Genomic DNA, 18,122 nt, shown 5'->3' with positions numbered 1-18,122 from the left:
AATGTAGATTGACCAGTAAATTGAGAGCTTTTCCTTCCAGCTCAGCTCATTCTTCACCATGACGGATGTATACAATGTCCGCATCACTGCAGACGCCGCACCGATCCGCCTGTCGATCTCATGATCCACTCTTCTTTCACTCGTGAACAAGACTCCAAAGTACTTGAACTCCTCCACTTGTGGTAAGGTCTCCTTCCCAACCTCGAGCTGGCACTCCCTCTTCAGGGTGAGAACCATGGACTCAGACTTGGAGGTGCTGATTTTCATCCCAGTTGCTTCACTATCGGCTGCAAACCAATCCAGTGAGAGCTGAAGATCCTGGCTAGATGAAGCCAACGGGACCACATCATCTGCAAAAAGCAGAGAACTAGTCTTGCAGCAAACAAACCGGATCCCCTCAACGCCTTGACTGCGCCTAGAAATTCTGTCCATAAAAGTTGGAAACAGAACGAGTGACAAAGGGCAGCACTGGCGGAATCCAACCCTCACTGGAAACAGGTCTGACTTACTGCCGGCAATGCAGACCAAGCTCTGACACATGATCATACAGGCGATCCGATACCCCATACTCTATCAAAGCGCATGTAGACTGATTGGGCAAACTCCCATGCACCCTCAAAGACCCTGCCGAGAGTATAGAACTGGGGTGGGTACGTCTCCCACATCAATGCAAAAGAAAATACCATGTACTGCCAAAATCATGTGATCAGCGACTCATTGAGATCGGGCTCAAAACTTAATTGTGGCGCTTAAAGTCCAAGAACCTGTGCAGCCGTGGCACGATGATGAATAATTTACAATTCTCCCCTTCGGATTGTAAATATTCAATTTGTATTGACTTTAAAGCTTTAGTTATGCAAATGAGAGGAAGGTGTCTTCCTACAATACTTCGAACAAGATATTAGCTGGCATTGAAAGATCTGCTGAATATATCGATATCAGGTAATATCAGTATTGGGAATGAAGGGCTGGACAGTATTGTAATATCAGCTATCAGTAATAAGGTCAACATTGAGCATCTCTACCAAAATGCATGAAAAAAGGCCATTAAAATAATGGAAAACACTGCTTAAAAAAATGGAAGTAACATAGTAAAGAAATACGTGTCAGTAAACGCAGAGAATATGAATTTCCAGAATTGTTTACTTGATAAACTGTTTACTGTTACTGTAAACTGTTTAGCTACAAACCAAAAAGCTGAGCAGCGAGGCAAACCAGGAAAACACCAACACCAAAACACATTTTAAAAACGACAAGAAAACAAGGACTAGAATGTCAGCATAACCTTCTGGTGTCTTCCTAGTAAGGATGTTGTCATTTTGAATGACATTAATTACTAATTGAGTCCATCTGCCTCACCGCCCAGCTCACATCCTCACACCAAGCTAACCTAAAAACGCAAAAAAAAGGAAACCAGCAAGGCAGGAAATTATTAAAGCCTGACCAAGACAGCCAACGCCACCACACTTACTGTCAACCGACTGTACCTGCTGTCATTGTTGGTATGATGTAGGAATAAACTTTAATCAGTTTGTAGAAATGAATCTTAGAGTTAAACTGTACCAAAAGTAGCGGGCACGAAGGCTGGATGAGAGCTTGAGGTCGCATTCATGATGACCGATGGATGTCTAAAAGAAGAGTGGAGAAAAAACATTAGAAGAGGCAAAATCAATGTGATTATTAACTTGATCCACCTTTCCATTTTCTTCCAATTATTTGGGTTGAGGACCAATCTAAGCAGGGATGTCCAGACCGTGTCTTCTATTACCTCAGCTAGTCCCACCAGACCAGCTACAAGACGAACATGAGTACGAGCACCTGCTCCTTTTGGGCAATCTCAATATAGGAAGTGTTACTGGATGTCATGGGTAATTTCTCAAATTGATTCTAGTTTGATTCATAAGGCTCTAAATCGGTTAATCACAATTCGATTCGATTGGATTTACATTTAAATATAAAAAATGTCTTAAATCTGAAATCCAAAAGTGTAAATGATACTCATCCCTACTCATGAACCAGCCTTCCCTCATTTGTAATTAAGACCAACCAAGAAGGACCAAAGCAGGAGTCAAAGTGACCGATTAATTTGATGTTGATATTTTTACATGCTCTGTGGCCATTTGTGAAGTATTCTCTCAGGTGTATTCTCAAACATAATAATAAAATGCTAATTGTTCATATAATGCAGGGGTGTCCAGAGTGCGGCCCGGGGGCCATTTGCGGCCCGCAGCTCAATTTTTTTGGCCCGCGACACATTTTATAGACAAACTAAACAGGTCACAAATTAGAACAAAAAACTATGAACAATTCAACGGGACCAAATATCCCAAAAATGGGACCTGAAAACCAAAATGTCTGACAACCCGTATAAGGTGATTTCCGTGTGTCCTGTCATGATGAAAAAGTGTACAAATTTCTTGTGAGACATGATATGTTTTTGAGTGTACGAAAGCCCTCAAAAGCGTTTAAGTTGACGGTATAATAGCAATATTAGTAAATACAAGCTTACTTTAGAGCACAGTTAACATAAATACAAATAAAATCATTATTAAAATAATTATGAATGATTTTATTGCTTTGTTATCTATGACACAAAGCTAAAATGTAGAAGTGTTTTTCAAATGTTAGCATATGTTCATCTACATTGTTTTGGTTTGAGTATTTTTCATATACAAAATGTATAAAAGTGGCCCTCGCAACTTTCAATTTTTCTCTATGTAGCCCTCGCTGGAAAATGTTTGGACACCTCTGATATAATGCATAGGTCTTTTTGCGACCTGTGAGTCAAGGATTGTAAAGAATTATGAGGTGAGCTGTGGCAGATGAGCCCAGAATTACGCAGTTAATGATTTCAAGTGAGCTGGGACCATAGTAGCCAAGTTAACCATTGGTAACACAACACACTCCACAAGGTTACACAAGGTCCCCTTGATCCTAAAGGCAGTTTGTCAATAAACATATGAGTGAATCAGAAGGGTTATTTTAGGGGAATATGATTTTAGATTAGACCAAAATTGAGCTGTTTGGCATCAACTTGACAATTAGTGTTTAGAGGTAGACAAATGCTGAATATGACCTCAAGAACACCATTGAGGGCCCAATGAAAGGGGACATGTGCTGTCAGATTGTGGATGGAAACCTCTGTGCCTTCGTACAAACAGTGAAAACTACCTGTGTTTGTGCAGTCTTTTTAGACTTAAAGAAATATTTTGATACAGTCAACCATCACCTCTACTGTATAAACTGACTCACTTTAACTTTGCAGAACATTTCATTGCTTGGTTTCAATCTTACTTGTCCAACAGAAGACAATCAGTGAGGGTTGGTAGTTTCTTGTCTTCCTATCTTGAGTGCTCAGTAGGGGCTCCACAAGGCTGTATTCTGGGACCAGTATTGCTTTATTTACTTATAAATGACCTGCCAAATGTTTGCATGAATTTAAACTTTCAAATGTATGCTGATGATTATCCTTTGCCAAAAGCACACAGGAAGCATCATCCATCCTCTCGTCAGCCCTAATGAGTATTCAGAATTGGCTTCTTAACTCATGTTTGTTGTTAAACAAAAATAAAATTGTTTCAATGATGCTTACAAAAAAAACCCATAAAACTAGAGCGGTGTGTTCCTGGGTAAGTTGAGCTTGACTTTGTAGAAGAGTTCATGTACCTTGGGTCACACTGGACCCAACACTTTCTTTTAAAAAACAAATCAAACTCAAAGCAAAAAGAATCAAGTTCAATCGGCATGATTTTAAACATATCAGACCTTCAATGACAATCAAGGCTGTTAAGATGTTTTTACACTCGATATTTTTCCACATAAGATTTCTGCATCACAACCTGGTCGCTCACTGGAAATACAATAATAAACCCCATAGAATTGGTATTTAAAAAATCTATTAAAAAAATCCTTGATCAAAAGCCTGTCATTCCATCAGTGCAACAATTTGGTAAAATATAAAATGCCTAACTTTGAAAATGTTATTCATTGTAGCCTATCTCAGCTACAATCGGGCGGAAGGCGGTGTACACCCTGGACAAGTCGCCACCTCATCGCAGGGCCAACACAGATAGACAGACAACATTCACACTCACATTCACACACTAGGGCCAATTTAGTGTTGCCAATTAACCTATCCCCAGGTGCATGTCTTTGGAGGTGGGAGGAAGTTGGAGTACCCCTACAGAAAAACAATGTTTGGACAAACCGTTTTGTCAGTCCAAGGAAGTAATTTCTGGAACAGACTACCCAGTAATAATCGAGAATGTCCTATCTTTTACACTTTTAAAAAACCCTGAGATTGTTTCTTAAAAGTTCCCAGTCATTTCGTTACTTTGACTAAATTCCATCCATTTTCTACCCCTTGTCCCTTTTTGGGGTCACGGGGGGCGCTGGAGGCTATCTCAGCTGTATCCGGGCGGAAGGCAGGGTACCCCCTGGACAAGTCGCCACCTCATCACAGGGCCAACACAGATAGACAGACAACATTCACACTCATCCACACTACGGGCCAATTTAAATTCTTTGTTTTTATTTGTTATTTTTGTGTTTTTGACATTGTAAGGTTTTATTGTCCTTCTGTGTTTTTGTTTTTTTGTTTTGGGACTACAGATATAAATCAGCAACTATGCTATAATCTGGTTCATTTACAATCTGTAAATCAGATTGTTCATCAATGTGCATTGTCCTGAAGAAACAACTCTACTCTATGGCTTCGGTCAGAGGGTAGGGGGTGCTTTTTCCAGCATAAAAATGTCCCATTGGCCTTAGAAGAAACATATTAATTCGGTGGAGGAGGATACATCCCTGAGTAACGACTTGAGAATTATCTGTGCCAGGGGAGGCTTCTATTGGACTAAATGGATCCGCAATAGTGGTGATGCATTGGCAGCAATACCATAGGGGGAAAGAGCAAGGGAGGTTAAGGATTTGGACCTTGATCAAGACATTTTACCAGTGGAGAGAGTGCTGGGAGTGTGATGGTATGTACAATCGAATACCTTTAAATTCAGCATAACCTTCCAAGGTAGACCTTTGACTCGAGGAGGAATTCTGTCAATCGTCAGCTTTTTATATGATCCTCCATGAATTCTTGCTCATGGGATTTTCATGGCCAAGAGGTTCCTTCAAGGGCTGGGCTGAAAAGGGTTATGCTGAATGACCCCATACCAGCATCGGCCACACAGGAATGGACCGAAGAGCTGCGATTGTCGGAAGACTTCTGCATCAGACTACCGGTATGCTTAAAACCCCCTGACTTTGGAGAAACAACTGTGGCCCAGCTGTATCACTTTCCGAGTGAAAGTGAGGCACGCTACGTTACTGTCACCAAACTGGTCATTGACAATCAGCAAGGCCAGACACACGGTGCCTTCATCAAAGGAAACACCAAGGGAGGGTTGCACCTCTTGAGCCTGTGACGATTCCACATATGGAGCTGACAGCAGCAGTGATGGCAGATACCATCTGCCATCACTGATCTGTTTAATCAAAGTGAACACAGTTTACAAAACTATACAGCCAAACTGCAAAATATCTTAAATACTGTGTCCTGCAAAAGAAGCACTTATCCATTCCAAAATGGAACCCACGTCAATCTTAACTTATCTTTTCTTTCTCTGCAATGTTCCTTATGGGGGGAAAAAAGGTGCTTGCCTGTGGCCTTTTGCTTCCTTCCTGAATGACGTTCTAACAATGAAACATTGAGGTGTTTGACCTGGTGGCAAACATGTGACTTGATGTCATGGTGAAGAAATGGGTCAAATGCAGAGAATAATCTCGCCACACCTAGTGTGTGTGTGACAATCATTGGTACTTTAACTTTTAACTTTAAACTGTAGTGCTGTATAAACTGCCTCATCACACACCTGGGACACGTGACTGCAAACTTGACTTTTCATTGGCTTATTCTGATACCATCGATTGCTTCACTCTTCATTTACAAAAAAGTGGGTCAGTTTTGAAGTAACGAATATTTCTGCACGGAATTTTTTATACAATCAATTTTAACAAACTGAATTTTTAAACACATGCATTTTGCTTGCAAAAAAATATTTTAATTAGTTACATTAAATTAATAATATTTTATATTTAATATATATTTATGTATATTAATTGTATTAATTTCATTGATTGTGAAATAAATCAATGCAAACATTTTAGTTACATAAATTGAGTGTAAAAAAAAAAAGCTGTGTTTGAATAAAATGACAGAGTTCGAGATACAGATTCTAAAAACAGCATGTGATATCTCCTGGCCACAGATTTGGCGTTAGAGTTTTAAATTCTTCTCTATTAATTCTGCTGCAGGCTCCTGACTGACTTCTTCTGTAAGCGACACATTACTGCCACCAAGCGGTCTGAAGCAGTAATAATCATTCACAGACAACTTCATTAACCCCACCAGCAACAGTTAGGACACACACGCACACACACAATGTAGACAGTATAAGACAAACAATTGGCAATAAATACAGAAATCTTAAAAAAAAACATAATTTAAAGGTGGATGTTCTTGGGAATAAAGAATGTTAAATATTGATATTTTTTTCATCGAAACAAAACAAAGACTTACTTGGGAGAAAATATAATTTCACAATTAACAAGGTGACATGATGAGGCTAAAATAGTTTTCATGACAAAGTCCATCCAGGACATCTGTGTACATTTATATTTATGTTCATAGAGCTCAACCGAGACAGCTTCAATCGTTTTGCTGATTCTGGTATCGATTAGCATAGCCTGTAAAGAAGAGATGCCATTACTAATACAGGCTGTACTAATTAAAGCCAGAATCATCACATCTCCTGGGAACCTGTCTTCAATTCACTCTTCGCCTTGTCGCCGTTTAACTTGACATCTAAGTTTTGAGAGATATTTCAGCATGGAGAAAAAAAAATGCAATTCTTCTAACAATTATGCAGGAAAAAAGAAAAATAGGATAGAATAGATCTTGTCAGGACTAATCTTCAACACTGCTGCTGACAAGGATGCACTCTGGTGTTACTGACAATGTCCATTATTCCATCACCAAACTATAAACTTGTGTTTTCATACTGTGAGAGGCAGCAGAGAAAAGCTGCAAGAACTAACTGGTACTGGCAACTTTTTACTTTTGTCATCCTTAGTTTCATCAGGTTGTGTAAAAGATATTGATAGATCCTCATTTAGATTTCATAATTTCATCCACAAAACAACATAATTCATAATTATAATAATAATGATTTATTACATTTTCTCTGAGCGATTCAGAGCTTCGGTCCCTACAGGTACTTTTCTTTCTTGTCTTCTTCTTTATTTACTTCACTTGCTTCATTGTTTTACTTTCAACACATGAAACACATCCAAAAAGTCTAATGACCACAAATATGATAAATCGTCCATGGCAATTTGCTCCACTGTAAAAACTTGCAAAATGAGTCAACCTCATGTGTACTACTGTACTGCTCCATGATAAAGTGCATGATCCACAAAATGAGTCCATTGTAGCTAAAATAATGTGAAAAGTTGTTGGAGTTGGTGTCAAAAAGGGGGTGCGAAGGCACTTACCAGCAGACGTGTTCAGCCTTGCTTGGGAGACATGCTGCCTGCCCTTGATGCTCACTCAGTGTGGGAGTGAAGGCAACAGCTCTGCTTTTTTAACCTGAAACTCTGATGGTGTTCTACTTGACCGCACAAATGGCACTTCCCTTTATACCTCCGAGCAAATTCTGTCAAATATAACAACATTGGCGACAACAAAAGACACAATTGACACAATGACAGGAGAGAATGGGACAAGGCTATTGATGCCTTACATATACAATCTGTATACATTATATATACATACAGTCCTGGTCAAAAGTTGACATACACTTGTAAAGAACATAATGTCATGGCTGTCTTGAGTTTCCAATCATTTCTACAACTCTTTTTTGTGATAGAGTGATTGGAGCACATACTTGTTGGTCACAAAAAACATTCATGAAGTTTGGTTCTTTTATGAATTTAATGGGTCTACTGAAAATGTGACCAAATCTGCTGGGTCAAAAGTACACATACAGCAATGTTAATATTTGGTTACATGTCCCTTGGCAAGTTTCACTGCAATAAGGCGCTTTTGGTAGCCATCCACAAGCTTCTGGTTGAATTTTTGACCATTACTCTTGACAAAATTGGTGCAGTTCAGCTAAATTTGTTGGTTTTCTGACATGGACTTGTTTCTTCAGCATTGTCCACACATTTAAGTCAGGACTTTGGGAAGGTCATTCTAAAACCTTAATTCTAGCCTGATTTAGCCATTCCTTTACCACTTTTGATGTGTGTTTGGGGTCATTTTCCTGTTGGAACTCCCAACTGCGCCCAAGACCAAACCTACAGGCTGGTGATTTTAGGTTGTCCTGAAGAATTTGGAGGTAATCCTCCTTTTTTATTTTCCCATTTAAAGCACCAGTTCCATTTGCAGCAAAACAGGCCCAGAGCATAATACTACCACCACCATGCTTGACGGTAGGATTGGTCTTCCTGTGATTAAAGGCCTCACCTTTTCTCCTCCAAACATATTGCTGGGTATTGTGGCCAAACAGCTTAATTTTTGTTTCATCCGACCACAGAACTTTCCTCCAGAAGGTCTTATCTTTGTCCATGTGATGTCAGATGAAACAGAAATTGAGCTTTTTGGCTACAATACCCACAATAATGCATTATTGTGGGAATCCTGCACGTCATCTTCATCACTAAAGTAAAACTCTAACCTCTGCCATTTTCAAGTAGGTTTTTTTTGTTGAGTGTTCAGCTTGAAACATCCCTCTGTCTCTAACTCCCTCGTCGTCATGCGGGTCTGTTATGATTTTGCATACTAGTTTCGATGATCTGCCTTATCTTGCCTCTTTGTATTAAAGAGGCAAGATTAAAGGCCTCACCTTTTCTCCTCCAAACATATTGCTGGGTATTGTGGCCAAACAGCTACATTTTTGTTTCATCTGACCACAGAACTTTCCTCAAGAAGGTCTTATCTTTGTCCATGTGATGTCAGATGAAACAAAAATTGAGCTGTTTAGCCACAATACCCAGCAATGTATTTGGAGGAGAAAAGGTGAGGCCTTTGTTCCCAGGAACACCAATCCCACCGTCAAGCATGGTGTGTGTATATATATATACAAAAGTTTGGACACATCTATATATATGTGTCCAAAAGTTTATATATATATATATATATATATATATATATATATACACATAGATATGTATATATGTATATATATATATATATATATATATATATATATATATACATACATACATACAAACCCCGATTCCATATGAGTTGGGAAATTGTGTTAGATGTAAATATAAACGGAATACAATGATTTGCAAATCATTTTCAACCCATATTCAGTTGAATATGCTACAAAGACAATATATTTGATGTTCAAACTGATAAACATTTTTTTTTTTTGCAAATAATCATTAACTTTAGAATTTGATGCCAGCAACACGTGACAAAGAAGTTGGGAAAGGTGGCAATAAATACTGATAAAGTTGAGGAATGCTCATCAAACACTTATTGGGAACATCCCACAGGTGAACAGGCTAATTGGGAACAGGTGGGTGCCATGATTGGGTATAAAAGTAGATTCCATGAAATGCTCAGTCATTCACAAACAAGGATGGGGCGAGGGTCACCACTTTGTCAACAAATGCGTGACCAAATTGTTGAACAGTTTAAGAAAAACCTTTCTCAACCAGCTATTGCAAGGAATTTAGGGATTTCACCATCTACGGTCCGTAATATCATCAAAGGGTTCAGAGAATCTGGAAAAATCACTGCACGTAAGCAGCTAAGCCCGTGACCTTCGATCCCTCAGGCTGTACTGCATCAACAAGCGACATCAGTCTGTAAAGGATATCACCACATGGGCTCAGGAACACTTCAGAAACCCACTGTCAGTAACTACAGTTGGTCACTACATCTGTAAGTGCAAGTTAAAACTCTCCTATGCAAGGCGAAAATCGTTTATCAACAACACCCTGAAACGCCGTCGGCTTCGCTGGGCCTGAGCTCATCTAAGATGGACTGATACAAAGTGGAAGTGTTCCGTGGTCTGACGAGTTCACATTTCAAAATGTTTTTGGAAACTGTGGACGTTGTGTCCTCCGGACCAAAGAGGAAAAGAACCATCCGGATTGTTATAGGCGCAAAATTGAAAAGCCAGCATCTGTGATGGTATGGGGGTGTACTAATGCCCAAGACATGGGTAACATACACATCTGTGAAGGCGCCATTAATGCTGAAAGGTACATACAGGTTTTGGAGCAACATATGTTGCCATCCAAGCAACGTTACCATGGACACCCCTGCTTATTTCAGCAAGACAATGCCAAGCCACGTGTTACATCAACGTGGCTTCATAGTAAAAGAGTGCGGGTACTAGACTGGCCTGCCTGTAGTCCAGACCTGTCTCCCATTGAAAATGTGTGGCGCATTATGAAGCCTAAAATACCACAACGGAGACCCCCGGACTGTTGAACAACTTAAGCTGTACATCAAGCAAGAATGGGAAATAATTCCACCTGAGAAGCGTAAAAAATGTGTCTCCTCAGTTACCAAACGTTTACTGAGTGTTGTTAAAAGGAAAGGCCATGTAACACAGTGGTGAACATGCCCTTTCCCAACTACTTTGGCACGTGTTGCAGCCATGAAATTCTAAGTTAATTATTATTTGCAAAAAAAAATTAAGTTTATGAGTTTGAACATCAAATATCTTGTCTTTTTAGTGCATTCAATTGAATATAGGTTGAAAAGGATTTGCAAATCATTGTATTCCGTTTATATTTACATCTAACACAATTTCCCAACTCATATGGAAACGGGGTTTGTATATATATATATATATATATATATATATATATACTCACGTTTATTTATTTTCTTTTCTTTCTTTATTTGAATTAGGACAGTACATATTAAGCAATGTGTCAGCAAAAAAACAGCTTCAACATAAATATGCTGGAATTAGCACAAAAGTTAAATTGCAAAACACACAGAAAAACATAAACACAGACACTATAGATACAATCAGGGCCGGCTCTAGACCATTTGACGCCCCAGGTGAGAGTCAACTCCTTTTTTACGTTCTGCATATTGGCGCCCCCTCCAAAGGTTGGCGGCCGCCTGTTTCGTTTGTCGGGAAAGCCGGCCCTGGACACAATAGACGAACAATAACACCACAGGTACAAATAATCTTAGTTTTAAATTAGAGTCCAAGGAGAGGTTCATCTATGGGATCATGACGGGTTTTACTTCAGCCTATTTTAAAGAGCCCTGTGAATGTCAGGTCGGTCCCACAGTTTCTTATGTGCTCTGGTAAAGCGTTCCATGATGTGCTGCCTCTTATATTCCTACCATTTGGCTGATTTTACACCTGTGCCTTGGAACACCACAGTCTCCTCTGGCTAGTGTTCTGGTTCTGACTCCACTGTTGTTGTTTTAATATAAAATCGTTGTTGTTGCCGCACAAAGTTGCAGCATTAAGATTGTCAGGTGTTTAAAATTGATTTAAAAACACCCCGCGGGCCGCATTCCTTAATAAACTCATGACGTCTCGCATGCAAAATTGAAGACGCCGGCGGGCCGTAGTTTGGACACCCCTGCTTTAAATTTTACAGGATTTCCTACAAACACAGGATTAGGGTATAGCTTTTAAGCAGGGGTGACAAAGTGCAAAAAAGTGGCTACTCAAATTACGTATTCATACCGACCTCTGTCAAGGTCACACAATCATTGATGACACGTGCAAGGCTCATAGTTGGTACAGTAGGGAAGGGATTGACATGGCCCCCTTCCTGGGTGGATCTCACGTGAGAGGGGGGGGTTAATCATTTTACAAAGCAGTCTGCTGAAAATGATGGAAAGCGCCACTCTACATAGCAACTGACGCTGTGGTGAAAGTTGGAATTGCCACAAAACACATTTTCAGATATTCAACACTGTACTACCACCTGGCGGCTAAAGTAGAAATTGCAATTGTCACATTTCATGTATCAGGTAAACTGCGATGAATGGGGCCATATGAATCCCCTTCCTACTATATCCATCTGACGTAACAATGTCCGCTATATAAGGAAGAATGGCGCTAAACTCCTTACTCACATGGTGCTGCTGTACGCTTAATATCCTTTATTCACTTTTACTTTGGTCCTTGGCAGGCAAAACGTTTAAGCACACCTGATTTAAACAATGATGTTGCTCATTGAAACATTCAAAGTAAGCATAATCTGTTCTGGGATGCTGATTGACTTTCAAAACACTTTTTTTAGAGTGATTGGAGCACATACTTGTTGGTCACAAAAAACATTCATGAAGTTTGGTTCTTTTATGAATTTATTATGGGTCTACTGAAAATGTGACCAAATCTGCTGGGTCAAAAGTATACATACAGCAATGTTAATATTTGGTTACATGTCCCTTGGCAAGTTTCACTGCAATAAGGCGCTTTTGGTAGCCATCTACAAGCTTCTGGTTGAATTTTTGACCACTCCTCTTGACAAAATTGGTGCAGTTCAGCTAAATGTGTTGGTTTTCTGACATTGACTTGTTTCTTCACCATTGTCCACACGTTTAAGTAAGGACTTTGGGAAGGCCATTCTAAAACATTAATTCTAGCCTGATTTAGCCATTCCTTTACCACTTTTGACGTGTGTTTGGGGTCATTTTCACACCCAACTGTGCCCAAGACCCAACCTCCGGGCTGATGATTTTAGGTTTTCCTGGAGAATTTGGAGGTAATCCTCCTTTTTCATTGTCCCATTTAAAGCACCAGTTCCATTGGCAGCAAAACAGGCCCAGAGCATAATACTACCACCACTATGCTTGACGGTAGTAGGATTGGTGTTCCTGGGATTAAAGGCCTCACCTTTTCTCCTTCAAACATATTGCTGGGTATTGTGGCCAAACAGCTAATTTTTTGTTTCATCTGACCACAGAACTTTCCTCCAGAAGGTCTTATCTTTGTCCATGTGATGTCAGATGAAACAAAAATTGAGCTGTTTGGCCACAATACCCAGCAATATGTTTGGAGGAGAAAAGGTGAGGCCTTTAATCCCAGGAACACAATTCCTACCGTCAAGCATGGTGGTGGTAGTATTATGCTCGGGGCCTGTTTTGCTGCCAATTGAACTGGTGCTTTACAGAGAGTAAATGGGACAATGAAAGGTTGGGTGTTCCAACAGGACAATGACCCCAAACACACGTCAAAAGTGGTCAAGGAATGGCTAAATCAGGCTAGAATTAAGGTTTTAGATTAGAATGGCCTTCCCAAAGTCCTGATTTAAACATGTGGACAATGCTGAAGAAACAAGTCCATGTCAGAAAACCAACACAATTTTGTCAAGAGAAGTGGTCAAAAATTCAACTAGAAGTTTGTAGATGGCTACCAAAAGCGCCTTATTGCAGTGAAACTTGCCAAGGGACATGTAGCCAAATATTAACATTGCTGTATGTATACTTTCTGTCACGTGTGGTGCGCATGGTGATGCGGGGGTTTGTTCTCCCAAGATGCAAGGGACGAATCCGGACAGGACTTGCATGTAATAACTTGATTTAATAATAAAATAACACAAAACTGGTACAAAACAGAAAACAAACCGACAGGAAGAGGTGCCGAATGCACTGGAAGCTAAGGCTAACACTTAGCACAAACTATGGAACTTAGCTGAGTCTAGAATCAAGAATGAACTTACGTGGCAGTCGCGTGATGCAAAAACAAAGAAAGCAGAACGAGTGATGAACAAAGGTGGGCTTAAATAGCGTCTCTGATGAGAAACAGGTGCGCGTGCAAGGCAGGTGAAAATCAAGTAACCATGGTGACGAAACAAACTCACAGGTGCACAAGTAATAACAAAAGGAGTCCAAAACTAACCAAACATAACTTAACAAAACATGATCCGACCACGGATCATGACAGATCCCCCCCTTAAGGACAGATTCTAGATGTCCTAAAAAAAACGAGCAGGGTCAAAAGTCACGGGAGGGCGGAGGGAGGACTTGGCGGTGGGTTGCCAGGCCAAGTGTCCCCGAATCCACCGAGGCAAAGTCAAGTGGCAGAGGCGAGTGGAAAGCCGCTGCAGCAGGCGAGGCGGGCGACCCGGGAATGGCCACATTCGTGGCCGACTGGGAGGTGGGCGCACTTGGCGAGGCGGACGACCAGGGAGCGGCCACATCCGTGGTCGACGGGGAGGTGGGCACAACGGCGTCGTCGTGGCAGGCTTGGGCGCAGATGACGAGTCAGGCGTGGACGCAGGTGCAGGCGGCGAAGCTTGGCGTGGTGCAGGCGGCAAAGCTTGGCGTGGTGCAGGCGGCAAAGCTTGGCGTGGTGCAGGCACGGGAGCTAGCCGAGGAGCAGGAACGGGTGCTAGCCAGGGTGCAAGAACTGGAGCAGGTGCTAGCCGAGGAGCAGGAGCAGGTGCTAGCCGAGGAGCAGGAACTGGAGCAGGTGCTAGCCGAGGAGCAGGAACTGGAGCAGGTGCTAGCTGAGGAGCAGGAACTGGAGCAGGTGCTAGTCGAGGAGCAGGAACTGGAGCAGGTGCTAGCCGAGGAACAGGAACTGGAGCAGGTGCTAGCCGAGGAACAGGAACTGGAGCAGGTGCTAGCCGGGGTGCAAGAACTGGAGCAGGTGCTAGCCGAGGAACAGGTGCTAGCCGAGGAACAGGAACTGGAGCAGGTGCTAGCCGAGGAACAGGAACTGGAGCAGGTGCTAGCCGAGGAGCAGGAACTGGAGCAGGTGCTAGCCGAGGAGCAGGAACTGGAGCAGGTGCTAGCCGAGGAGCAGGAACTGGAGCAGGTGCTAGCCGAGGAACAGGAACTGGAGCAGGTGCTAGCCGAGGAGCAGGAACTGGAGATGGTGGCGTCTGCAAGCCCACCGGAGATGATGGTGGCGTCTGCAAGCCCACCGGAGATGATGGTGGCGTCTGCAAGCCCACCGGAGATGATGGTGGCGTCTGCAGGCCCACCCGGGCTGAGGTTAGCCATGAGCATGGCGGAGGCGGTCTAGCTGTGGGTTGCGGCTTGACATGCCGACGGACTGGTGGTGGAGGACGGGCTGGAGGTTGCTGCCTGGTTGGGTGCATCTGAGTCACCCCACCAGCACAGCTCCCGGCCCCAGCCCCCCCCTCAAGGAGCGGATACTAGACGCGCTCCCTGTGGTCTGGCATTTTCTTTAGGGGTGGGTGGAGGGGGGTAGACTCCTCCCCTCTCAATTGTCCAAAAAGTCCATTTGTGGGAGCATTGGTCACTGGGGGCGAAGCCAAAGTCGCTGGAGGCGGGGCTTGAAAGACAGGAGACTGACACTGAAAAAATCTAAATTTTGAAAAAAAATTCTCATAAGGATTAATTCTAGAAACAAAGTCCTTAGTGGGGGGCTGACAGAGGGAGTAAACAGAATCTAAAAAAAAATCTTGGTGTCTGACGTCATCACTAGTGGGCGGGATGACGTCATCACAAGTATGCAGCGTAATGTCAACAGCGCGGGTCTCCCTCTGGCTCACAGCCCAGTTGGAAAATTGTTTGGCACATACTTCAATGGATTTTCCAAACATCAGAGGGGAAGAATGGGCTGCTCTTGGCGTGCTGTTGTCCGGAAGAGGAGTCTTCGGGAGCGAGGCGTCCTGACGGCGAGGTGAAGACTCTTTGCTGTCCGATGCGGGAGTACGAGGTGCTGCTTTCTTTCTGTCACGTGTGGTGCGCATGGTGATGCGGGGGTTTGTTCTCCCAAGATGCAATGGACGAATCCGGACAGGACTTGCAGGTAATAACTTGATTTAATAATAAAATAACACAAAACTGGTATAAAACAGAAAACAAACCGACAGGAAGAGGTGTCGAACCCACTGGAAGCTAAGGCTAACACTTAGCACAAACTATGGAACTTAGCTGAGTCTAGAATTAAGAATGAATTTACGTGGCAGTCGTGTGATGCAAAAACAAAGAAAGCAGAACGAGTGATGAACAAAGGTGGGCTTAAATAGCGTCTCTGATGAGAAACAGGTGCGCGTGCAAGGCAGGTGAAAATCAAGTAACCATGGTGACGAAACAAACTCACAGTAATAACAAAAGGAGTCCAAAACTAACCAAACATAACTTAACAAAACATGATCCGACCACGGATCATGACACTTTTGACCCAGCAGATTTGGTCACATTTTCAGTAGACCCATAATAAATTCATAAAAGAACCAAACTTCATGAATGTTTTTTGTGACCAACAAGTATGTGCTCCAATCACTCTATCACAAAAAAAATAAGAGTTGTAGAAATGATTGGAAACTCAAGACAGCCATGACATTATGTTCTTTACAAGTGTATGTCAACTTTTGACCACGACTGTATATTAATTTATCTCGCCGATCATTTCGCCACAATGTCTTCCTGTCACTCCAGTGGGCAGCAGCAGAAGTGAGTGGCATTACACCAGACCGCGCAGTCCTCGCCTGTATATTGAAATAATATACTGAGTAGCCGACAGTTGCAGTGATTATCTTTTGAAACGCTCATCTTTTTTGGCGAAGTACATCCATCTTCTTCCTCACTTTGTTCCTGATGCGTGACCATTTTTTTTGTGTAGCAGGAGAAAGAAGCACCTCCTAATGAGTCCTCTTTGGGCAGCGCTTGTTCTCAGTCATATGGTTACGTTCAATATGATTTGCATATTCATAGGGGAGCGTGGTGTGGGTGTGGCCATGCTGACGTCTGCGCTCGATTCCAAGGAGACTGCGATGTAACAAAAAAATGTGCTTGGATTTGTGCGTGCGAACACTTTCACACATCTGGAATTTTTACTGGCGTATGCTATTTTCGGGATTTGAACGTACATCCATATTTATAGTCGGAAAGCCACGCACCTCTCTGAGCATAGGGCCACAGGTCACTGACCGTATTACAACCTGCGCCGCCTTTCAGGTAACCTTTCGTGGTTAAGGTAAAGGAGCAAAATACATTGTGATTAATCTGCTTGTATACATCATTAATGGGATAATACACTGCGATTAATCACATGAGTTAACACGCTATTTTTGACAGGCCTAATTCAAATATTACTTTATGTAAACCCAAATCTGTAAATGTATCAATGTCACGTTTCTTGATATTCCAATGAAATACAGTCTGCAGATGTGTCCTATATTGATTTTGAGATATCATCATAGGGTAATTTCAGGTTGGATTTTGGGTGAAAGATTGCTGTGTTCTGTTGTATGTCAACATTACAAAAGAACATTAAATATGACAACAATGAACAGGAGATTTAAGTATTTCTTTCTTATAGTGAATTGATTTGAGTTCTTCTTTCAACATTGTCACATTCTGTATTTGCCTCTCCATGTTTCATGTCTGCCGTCCTTTTGTTGGCGGTCAAAGTCCTTTTAAGGGATCTTTGCCATGCATCACATCTTCTCACTCAGATCACTTTTCCAGGTCCAGACACTTCCTTCCCAGCAGCTTTCATCAAAAGTCTATTTCCTTTTTATAAAGCTGACACTCAACAATATGTTTAAACTTTTAAACTGAATGAAAAAAATTTTTTAGACAAACATTTTATTGTGTGAAAATTGAGGAAATCCTTTATCAGTCATCCCTCGTTTATCGTGATTATTTGGTTCCAGACATGATTGCGATAAAGTGAGTAGGAATCATTAAATATAAATGATATATTTTCACAGCTGGAGCATAACAAACCTGTTTATAAACTTCTAATTGCGTTTTTCAACAGTATGAGAGCCCCTTAGACATGAAATAACACCCTTTGGGCACCTTTACACTCTTTTAATCCCATATAGTAATGCTGCCTGAGGCTGAGCCAATCAGTGGCATCGATACTGAACAGCAGTTGGTTTGATCTCCTCCAGTGGCCAATCGTACTGTAATAGTGATCATTTTAGTTCATTTATATGCTGGAAAACTATGCTTAAAGGGGAACATTATCACCAGACCTATGTAAGCGTCAATATATACCTTGATGTTGCAGAAAAAAGACCATATATTTTTTTAACCGATTTCCGAACTCTAAATGGGTGAATTTTGGCGAATTAAACGCCTTTCTAATATTCGCTCTCGGAGTTGTGACGTCACATCAGGAAGCAATCCGCCATTT

At 41.6% G+C, this 18,122-nt stretch overlaps 1 protein-coding gene across 3 annotated transcripts in view; it reads right to left on the bottom strand.

Annotated features, from left to right (window-relative positions):
* chrm3b (cholinergic receptor, muscarinic 3b) overlaps positions 1-18,122 on the bottom strand; it is a 32,180-nt gene that overhangs the window by 10,389 nt on the left and 3,669 nt on the right. Inside the window, exons 1-2 of one of the 3 annotated variants that reach the window (XM_061967115.1) lie at positions 7,549-7,637; positions 1,564-1,628 (exon numbers count right to left, since the gene is read on the bottom strand). In XM_061967115.1, the coding sequence (XP_061823099.1) occupies positions 1,564-1,612 (49 nt within the window). In that variant the 5' untranslated portion in view covers positions 1,613-1,628; positions 7,549-7,637. Of the gene's footprint in view, positions 1-1,563; positions 1,629-1,694; positions 1,966-7,548; positions 7,638-18,122 lie in introns of those variants that run through there. The other 2 variants (XM_061967114.2, XM_061967116.1) reach the window with 2 other exon arrangements.

Source organism: Nerophis lumbriciformis, linkage group LG11 (assembly GCF_033978685.3).
Source record: "Nerophis lumbriciformis linkage group LG11, RoL_Nlum_v2.1, whole genome shotgun sequence".
Lineage (NCBI taxonomy): Eukaryota > Metazoa > Chordata > Actinopteri > Syngnathiformes > Syngnathidae > Nerophis > Nerophis lumbriciformis.
This window is presented reverse-complemented; position numbering and strand designations above follow the sequence as displayed.